Below are 10213 nucleotides of genomic sequence, written 5' to 3'. Positions count from 1 at the left end.
TTTCCAACACATTAAATATTACATCAATCAGATATATTTATAACTCCATATATGGGCCAAACAAGATAAACATATGAAAAATAACCTTTCAACCAAAATAATTTAGTTATTTTTATTCTATTATTGAATTAATTCTTCTTCATGCTAATTAGGTATTCATGAGCCAATCAAATCAATTCATAAATAAAAAATATTAAAATATTAATTTTGTTTTGGTGCATTTTTTTTAAGTTTTCTTCTACTTATTTAGTGAACTCATGATTTCATATATAAATTAAAAACTACGAAATTGACATGAAATTTTGAATCAAGTGTGTTGGGCATGCATGAAATAATTTCTATAAAAGAGTTACAATATCGACACATTTTAGGTAATTTTATAGTTAAATAACTTAAATAAAGAGAGAATTTTGGTCTAGAATAATATTATTGGACAAAAATAAAGAGTTCATAAATTCTATAATAATAAAAAGTTCAAAAGAGAATATTCCAAACAAGGGACTTAGTATGAAAAAACAATTTTATCAAGAAACATCAAGTCTCATAATTTTTAATGGTTATTTCCTTGAAGCCACTTGACTTAATGTCATTGTTATCTGTCTCAATATTTTTTGCATCTTCAAGCTTTGTAGTAATTATCTCCATTGGTTGAATCTCGACTGATTCTTTTACTTGATTTTGCTCAATAACTTTCTTCAGTTCTTTACTTTTGCCCCACAAGACAATGTATAGCCCAATCACGATTATCACTGATCCTATTACACTGTAATATAGAAGAAATTTTGTGTAGTTAACAGTAATAATCATTGGAATATATTGAAGATAAATGAATAAAACAATAAAACTTAATGAATGAGAGAAGTGTAAAGCCTTTTGAATTGAAGAAGTATTGTGTTTTTATTGAAATCAATTGAATTAGTTACATGGATATGTTATGCAACTTACATATCAATCAAAGATTTAAGGCCTAACTAACTTAGCTATCTTACATCAAAACATATCAATCAAAGATTTAAGGCCTAACTAACTTAGCTATCTTACATCAAAACATAACAACTCCATAACTAACTTATGTTGCAAGTAACTAACTTGCAACCTAAGTAATCCTAACAAATGATGAAATACATTATCATCACACCTCCTAATTCATATTTTTTATCTTCCTCATTTAGATAAGCTCTTTAAGCAATCATACGTTGCTTTCTTCAATAATGAGTATATATATATAAGTTGTAATTTTGACTTGCAATATTCAATCTCCAACTTATTTTTGTTCACTTGATCTCTCAAATATTTATATTTTTTTTGTAAATGTGCAACTTATGGGATGATTAGCTAAACAAATTTCATACATGTTATCAACAAGCAGCCTAATCGTCAAAATTTCACTAACCTTATGTTCTTATAGTAACATTTTCATCCAAAGTGTTTAGCAGTCTACATATGAGGTTGCTACATACTCAACTTCACAAGACGATATATCCAATTTCAACGCTTATTTGAACACCATGAGATTGGATCTGCTCCAATCATGATTAGATGTCATGAAATACTTTTCCTACCATCTTGATCTCCTCCCTAGTATGAGTCATAACCATATTCCATTGATTTATTGCTAGTGTTCTTTTAGTTTGACATAAGTACACAATGATCAATTTTGACTTTGATGTACCTTAATATCCTTTTAGCATCTAGTAAGTGTCATGTTTCGGCTTTTCCATGAGCCTATTTAGCAAGATAGCACTCTGACATATGTCTAGCCTTATGTTGCAAAAATATTTGAATGAACCAAATCTTGCTTGTATAAGGTTGCATCTGCAAGATCATCATTTGTATGTTTGCTCAACTCTTTACATGTCCCCATATGAGTGTTTGTAGGATTGCAATTGATTATTTTAAATCTCTTTATAATGTATTATGCATATTTCTTCTAATAACTTAAATCTCTTCAATTTATTGAATACTTCACATTTTCTTTCCATCAAGTGAATCCATATATATCTAGTGAATTCAACTATGAAGATTAAAAGTAGAAATTACCTCCACAAGTGATTTCACTTCAAATGGTCCACATACATATGAATGGACAATCTCCAGATTTTGCTTTGACTTCATATGCAATTCAATATTGAACTAATCCCTTATCTTCTTGGCTACACAACATTCTTGACACAATTGCTTTGGCACTTTAATTTGGAGAAGACCATACACCATTCCTTTCATATGCATCATGCTTAGACTTTTGAAATTTAAATGGTCACACCTTTGATGGTATACCAAATTTTGATAATTGATGCAAGACATTGATTTCAAAATTAGATTTGCATTTGCATCAAATACCTTTAACTAATTATTATCCAACTTTATGGTGTAGTTTTTCTTAAGCAACCAACCCAACTAGTCAGGTTTCTTGCTATAGAAGAAATATATTTCACATCGCTGATTATTTCTTCTTGTCCATCTTTCATCTTCACAAGAATGTTTCTCATGCACTCAAATGTGACTTTGATATTATCAACAAATCTAATAACTCTTCTCACTGATTTATTTAGATTGATGAACCAAACCTTATTTACATTCACATGGTTGTTACAACTTGTGTCAAGATATCATATATTGGTCTCCTCTTATGCCAAATATGTATTAGACAGGAGCATAACTCCATTAGAGTCATCGTTGCATGCATGTAAAAATTGTTCTTCTTCTTTATCACTTGAACTAAAGTATTTGTTAAAGTAACAATCTCTTGCATAGTGACCAAAATTTTAACAGCGATAACATTTAACATTTTTCATATCAATATTCTTCTTGTTATTGAAGGATTTGAGTTCTTTTCAAATCCTTCATCATTACATTTCTTCCTATTCCACTTTTATTTTCCTTTTCTAACCTTTGATACATCAACTTTTATCTTTTTGAAGAACTTTACTTGAAATGCTTGTTATGTTGATTTTTCTAAATTTCTCTACTTCAATATTTTCTCATTAGCTTCTAATAAGGCTTATAACTCTTCAAGCTTCATCTCATAGATTATTGGACTCTTCAATAGGCACGACAATATGATCAAACTTAGTAGTAAAGGCTCTCAAAACTTTCTTAATCTTTTACAACTCACTGATCTTTTCATCACACAATTTCAATTGACTAGTCAATAACACCAATCTTTAGAAGAAATATGCAACAAACTCACCATCATTTTTCAGTGTATTCTTATATTGCTTTCTTAATGCCTAAAATTTAAACTTCATTAGTTTTTCATCACCATCATAAAATTTCTTGAGTGTATCCCATATGCATCCTTAATTATTTCTTCTTCGATAACCGTCTCAAATATGTTTAAATCCACACAGTGATGGATCAAGAAGAGACATTTCATATCCTTCTTGCTAAACTCACGATGCGTTGCTCTCTACATATTAGTTGGATTGACTTCCAATGCAGATACACCATCGCTCACTATCTCAAGAACATCTTAAAACCTAAATTTGATTTTCATTTTAGCACACCACCTATCATAGTGTTCTCCTTTAAGAACTGGTAGGTTTGTTGTGAATTGTTTTTAGGTCGTGATTTCATTCATCATTTAAAAAAAGCTCGGTCAAACTAGTACTCTTTGATACCAATTCACTATCTCAAAGATTTAATATTTAACTAACTAAGCTATCTTACATTAAAACCTAACTACTTTCTAACTAACTTATGTTGTATGTTGTAAGTAACTAATAACCTACGATGCAAGTAACTAACTTGCAACACAATAATCCTAACAAATGATCATTTGCAATTTTCATCAATAATAATAATAAGACATGACAAATTAAAAATAAGATGAGTTAAATGTTTGAACCTTCCCAAATAAAGTTTTTCATCTAATAGGAGAGATCCTCCAATGGCCACCAGAACAAGAAAGAGGGGGTTGAAAACAGAAGCATAAAGTGGACCTTTTATACGCACACACCATGAAATCAGAATCCAATTTATTCCCGAGACCACAACACCCTGTAAATACCAAATATTCATTAGCCAATAACAATTTTAGTTCTTAAAAATGCATGGTTGATAATTTGATCTCTAAAATTAACAAAAATTTAAAATAATTTTTAACAATTAGTTTAATAAACTGTCCTAAAGAGACTAATCTAATCACAAACTTTTCAATTTCAAATATTATTTTGAAATCTCTATCAATTTAATGAATAGATTAAAAATTTATCATATGTTTACCTGTAAACTTGTTAACTATGCAAACTTATATTCAAATTAAGGCACATAATAATATAAAAAAAACAATGGTACCGCAAAAAGTGCAGTGAAAAGTTTGATATCCCAACCAAGCTTCCATTGATTCCAATCATCTCTTTCCATACATAAAGCAAATATAATTGATTGAATGGAAGCCATTACAGACATCAATGCTGTACTTGTATAATGCCAAGGAAACTTCTCACTCATCCTAGCCTATAATAAATATATCAATATCAAAAAATGTTAAAATATGATGAGAAGTGTCAATGAAGTTAATTAGATCAAATGTTTAGATAACATGAATTAGGAGTGACCTGAATTATGAGCCAAATTGAATATGATAAACAAGTTCCCAATGCAAGAGATGAGCCCCATATATTATTAGAAGAAACATTTTGTGGTTGTAGATGATGTTTCAACAAATTCACATTAGTAGACCATAGGTGAATTTCAGTGCTTTTATAAAATGTGAGAATCATAGCTCCACTAATTCCCATTAATGTGCCAATCACCTTGGCCTTTCCGGTTAATGTCCTAATGTTTAACCTTTCTAATCTGAAAATTAAAACCATTATTAATTAATTAACACTAAAAAATTTTAACATCATGGCTAACTTAAAGGTAAATTTACGCAGTTTTTGTTCGATTTCAGCCCTGCGCACGCAACATTGTATAACTTTTCTTGAAAGAGAGTTTTGTCGTTCATTGTAATCTTTCCCATTTCAAAGAATTAGTCTCTACATTTACCTCAAAGAATTATGCATGAATCTCTCTCTCTCTCTCTCTCTCTCTCTCTCTCTCTCTCTCTCTCTCTCTCTCTCTCTCTCTCTCTCTCTCTCTCTCTCTCTCTCTCTCTCTCTCTCTCTCTCTCTCTCTCTCTCTCTCTCTCTCCCCCTCCCTCCCTCCCTCCTAACAGCCAACGACAAATTTCCTGGTATCAAGACATCTATCCTAGTTTGAATCAACAAATCCATGAACCTTTAAGACAGTTCTAGAGAAAAGGGTGCCTTTTGCTGGCATACTTGAGCATACATAAATTACAGTTTGCATCCGCAGTTGCGGCAATAATATTAGTAACACGGTAGCCTCCACAATTGCATCGGTCGTAATTATGGTGTAAATTAAAATCCCCAGTTTGATCGCCATTAGAAACCACATCAAACTTTTTTTCTTCATATTTCTTCAAGTATCTTCTAACACACTCAATTTCATGAGCAGAGTTCACAGCTAGTACAATATCATCAACAATGACTAATAGAGAAGTAAAAGTAGTATGATAAGACATGAAAGTATAATGAATATAAAAAGCGGTTTGTTTTTCTTTCTTTTCTTTTTTTTCTTATGTAAGGCTCAATACTAGGGATAACAATGGATCAGATAATCGGTATCCGAAAATTATATCATGTACCCCAACAATTATTCCTATACTCCAACAAAATATTTAATGGGACGAATTTACCCCTGTATAAATAGTTAAAAAGTTAAAAAAAATTCACTTTTCACTCATTTTGCACAAAATTATACTAAGGCGCATATTTTTGTTTTGCGCAATCGGATAACGCACAAGTAGGTTTTTCGGTTCTTTTTTTTTTGTTTTGATAGTAACGAACCGGACATCACAAGGCTGGGTGTTCCGGTTTTGGAAATTTTCAAAAATACCAACCGGACATCCCAAATCTTGGAGTTCCGGTTTTCACAAACAACAGCCGGATAACTCAATGTTTGGTGTTCCGGTTTTGGCAGGTTTAAATATTTTTTTAATATATATTTTATTTATATTTTAATTATTTTTTATTAATTTTTTTAAGTGGTTCGTAGAAGAGGAAGTTTGATCGACGAAATGTGTCGAGGAGGAAGACAACGTCGAGAGGCTGAAGGAGAGGGACATCAGGAAGCTGCACCGGAGGCTGGTCCGCAGCACTCGGGATTTCTCGGAGGTCCGAGCGATACTTCTCTTTTGACTAGGTATCAGGACCATGTTGCCCGCCATTTATGGTTCGGCGAGGTACGTTAATATCTCGTTTTAGGTTGAAGAATTTAAAAATTTATGTTGAATAATTTTAAATTATATATACTTATGTGTTAACACATATATTACAAATTATTTTCAGGAGAGACGACCAAAGACAACCTTAAAGGTTGCTGAACATGGTAGTAAATTAATAGGATGGATTCCGCATCATCTCCCAGGGTGATGAATGATTGGTTAGTTGCCTCTGGCCTGTTATCTCTGCCGTATACTAGTTTGGCGAGAGTAGATACGCATCTTATATCTGCTTTTTTTGAGAGATGGCATCCTGAAACATCGTCATTTCATATGTCGTTCGGCGATTATGTTGTCACTGATTATGATGCTATTCATCTTGCTGTTGAGTTATTTGGTATTTCATTGAGTGATGCATTTGAGGAGGCTTCTTTCGTAAGGGGTCCTTATTATAAGTTAGATTGGTTGAAGCAAGTATTTGAGCAACAAAGAGCTGCTGATAACTTTACCGGTGCTTCCAGAGCCTACATCATGTTGCTGTTAGGTTGTACTATTCTTGCCGACAAGACTTTTACTCTTGTCGAGGCAAAATATTTACCACTGTTGAGAGACTTGGATAGATGCGGTAGATATTGTTGGGGGCAGCTGCACTTGTCAATCTATACAGATATTTAGGAGATGCTTCATTCTATTCATCCAAGTAGCTTGGCGGTTATGCCACTCTTCTTCAGGTACAAAATTTTAGTTATGTTTTAGTTATACATAATTATAATGTTACTTAATTATTTAAATTAGGATTGATCCATACTTGATTATGATTTAATATAATTTATGATATTAATGTTTTGTTACAGTGTTGGATTCATGAGTATTTTCCAACTGTTGGAAAGAGAGGTACCTCTGGGATTTATGCAATCGGTAATCCAATGGCTAGGGCGATGAGATGGGAATATAGGCAGGGGACGCAAAAAGTTGATGCCATTCGAGCTGTGTTAGATCAGTTAACACCTCGCGATATCATTTGGTGGCCTTTTGAGGATCATAGGTAACACCGTTTGTTTGATGATATTTGTTTGTACAGGGGTGGTTTGAAGTGGTATGATATTGTAGTTCTATATTTACCTGACAGATGCATGCGTCAGTTTGGATACAAACAGTACATACCGATTGCTCCTCCTAATGTAGACACACTTGATGTGGATGTTGAGTGGGCTACATATGTGCAAAGTGTGTTGCGGGTGATCCGAGCCACCGATGGTACCCCAGCCGTGTTTGCCACCATACCATATGAGATAGACGGTGATTATTTGGCGTGGTATTATACGGTGTGACATCCTCGTTTGATAGCACCATGACGTGATCAACCGAGGGAGGTACCAATTCCTATCTATGAAGAAGGACCATCCGACTCGAGGTTATCTTATATTTCTCATGAGCTTCATCGTTACTTACAGCGTCATCAGGCACATCATGATGATGAACAGTTTGTTGAGATATTTCGGGTGCCGAACCCAAACCCAAAAGTTGTTCGGATGGTAAAATGACACCCACTCCCACACCCGTTGGGTTCGGGTTTCTTCACCCAAATCTAAACCCGCAGCAAAATACACTATATATATATATATATATATATATATATATATATATATATATATATATATATATATATATATATTATATACATATTATATATAATATGTATATAATATATATATATATATATATATATATATATATATATATATTATATACATATTATATATATTTATATATAATATATATATATATATATATATATATATATATTATATACATATTATATATATTTATATATATATATATATATATATATATATATATATATATATATATATATATATATATATATATATATATATATATATATATATATATATATATATATATATATATATATAAGCGGGTGTGATTTCGGGTTTCGGATGCAGGTTTCACACTACCCAAACCCGCACCTAAAATATCGGGTGGCATCCGAACCCAAATTCAATCAACTCGGGTTCGGGTGCAGATGGGCCCCGCATGTTTGAGTCTGCTTGCCACCCCTATTGAATACATAGTTCAAAATTTTAGGGTAGGTTTGAGTGACTTTGCCTCTCCAAAGTCACCATGACTTTAGTTCATTCTTTCACTTATTTTACCATTTGATACATTTATATATTATTTTTTATATATTTTTCCTGCCATAACAACAAAATTATAACTAAAGTTACGGTGACTTTCCCGCAATAAAGTCACCGCGTTTCCAAAATTTTAAGAGAAACATCACCTAGTTTTCTTTCTAATATCTTCTAATCAATCACCCTCAAGCCTTAATATATTAGATTTTTGTATCTCAATATGACAATGCTCCACTTTAAACATCCCTTTGATCACTTGAGAAATGAGATCTATGTGTTGTTCTTTCCTTGAGTTCAAAATTGTGTTAGAAGTTTTGTGAATTTCTTTCCTTGAGTTCAAAATTGTGTTAGAAGTTTTGTGAATTATGTATTGTGAATTATGTTTTTCTCTATTATATTTCATATTCTATTTTTTTTTCTTTTCCTTTTTGTACATTATGAGTTCATGAGCTTTTATTCTGACAAATTGTGTTAATTTAATCCAAAGAAAACATTTGAAATAAGATGAATATTATTATATGACAACAAAGCTTACCCAAAACATACGGCCAAGATAAATGTAGCACCAGGAATGAAGTTGTACATGACTGTAGCATATGTTACACCTGACAAAATTACGGCTTCAACGTACAAATTCTGTTGCAAGGTTGCCCTGATTGAAGTTGCAATCACACAAATGTTAAAATTAATTTTAAAATGATTGGATGTTAAAATCACATCTTTTATAAGAGGAATGATATGTTTACATAAAATGATACAACTACACCGTATGAACATACGGTTTACATTTTTTATTAAATTTAATAATTATTTTTTTACCTTTTCTAATACATATGAAAACATGGCCAAGCTATTTTTAATTTGATGTAACCATATGGTGCAAAATTCTTGGTGTATGAATAGCACTGCTGTCTTTATAATATGTACCACCCAATTCTAATCAGGACTAGATGCAAGGTTTTAAAGTATTAAATAAGACAATATTTCAATGCACCCATGAATCTCTTACACACCGAGCGAAATTTTAATTTTACGAAATTTCAATATCTCAATGTATCTCATTAATCTTTGAACTTTTATTTTCTCTCTTTCGTGAAAACTTAATAGGATTTAAAAAAATACACGCCCGGAAATATTAAATCGATTACATTACCCAAATAATCCACAAAGAAATGCTTGAAAAAGAACTTTTGCTGTGATCTTCGGCTTGTTTTTCCTGTGGAAGCACACATACAAATCCATGAATTTAAAACAAGTTCATACACTAAAGTACTTGTTTTTCAACACAACTTAATTAATTTCTTAACATGTGCTCAAGATTTAAAACAAAGTAATAGAAATAAAGTGGCACACCTCTCAGCGAAGTAAGCAAGAGGAACCATGAAAATTGATGCAAAGATGTAACGATAAGCCAAAAGTACACACAAACTCATTCCATTATTCTTTTCAACCAATTTGTACAATATGGTACAGACAGCATAAGCAACCTGGACCATCACCATTAGAAATGCTGCTTTCACTCCATCTATCACCTTGCAAATACATGACATTTTTGTATATTAATTAACGCTTATATGTTAATCAATCTTTGCTTTTAAAATAGTTATATATGACATTACCATATATGTGCAAAGAATGATATTAACGTTATATATATATATATATATATATATATATATATATATATATATATATATATATATATATATATATATATATATATATATAATTCTCTCACGCAAGCGACAAAAATATATCATTCTAACTAAGGTTGGTCAAATAATCCATACAGCCTAACCATACCATAAAATCAAACCATTCTTTTTAA

General features: G+C 31.4%; 1 protein-coding gene across 1 annotated transcript; it reads right to left on the bottom strand.

Moving 5' to 3' along the window:
• Window positions 1-419: 419 nt before the first annotated feature.
• LOC131624956 (WAT1-related protein At1g25270-like) lies at window positions 420-9999 on the bottom strand. The gene is made up of 7 exons (XM_058895880.1): window positions 9739-9999; window positions 9539-9601; window positions 8921-9037; window positions 4560-4800; window positions 4297-4458; window positions 3848-3999; window positions 420-763 (listed from the first exon to the last, which is right to left on the bottom strand). Exons 1-7 carry the CDS (start codon window positions 9933-9935, stop codon window positions 535-537), a joined length of 1161 nt encoding a protein of 386 aa, XP_058751863.1. The 5' UTR covers window positions 9936-9999; the 3' UTR covers window positions 420-534.
• Between the last annotated feature and the right edge of the window lie 214 nt (window positions 10000-10213).

This window comes from Vicia villosa, unplaced genomic scaffold (genome assembly GCF_029867415.1).
Source record: "Vicia villosa cultivar HV-30 ecotype Madison, WI unplaced genomic scaffold, Vvil1.0 ctg.000175F_1_1, whole genome shotgun sequence".
In the NCBI taxonomy this organism is placed as follows: domain Eukaryota; kingdom Viridiplantae; phylum Streptophyta; class Magnoliopsida; order Fabales; family Fabaceae; genus Vicia; species Vicia villosa.
This window is presented reverse-complemented; position numbering and strand designations above follow the sequence as displayed.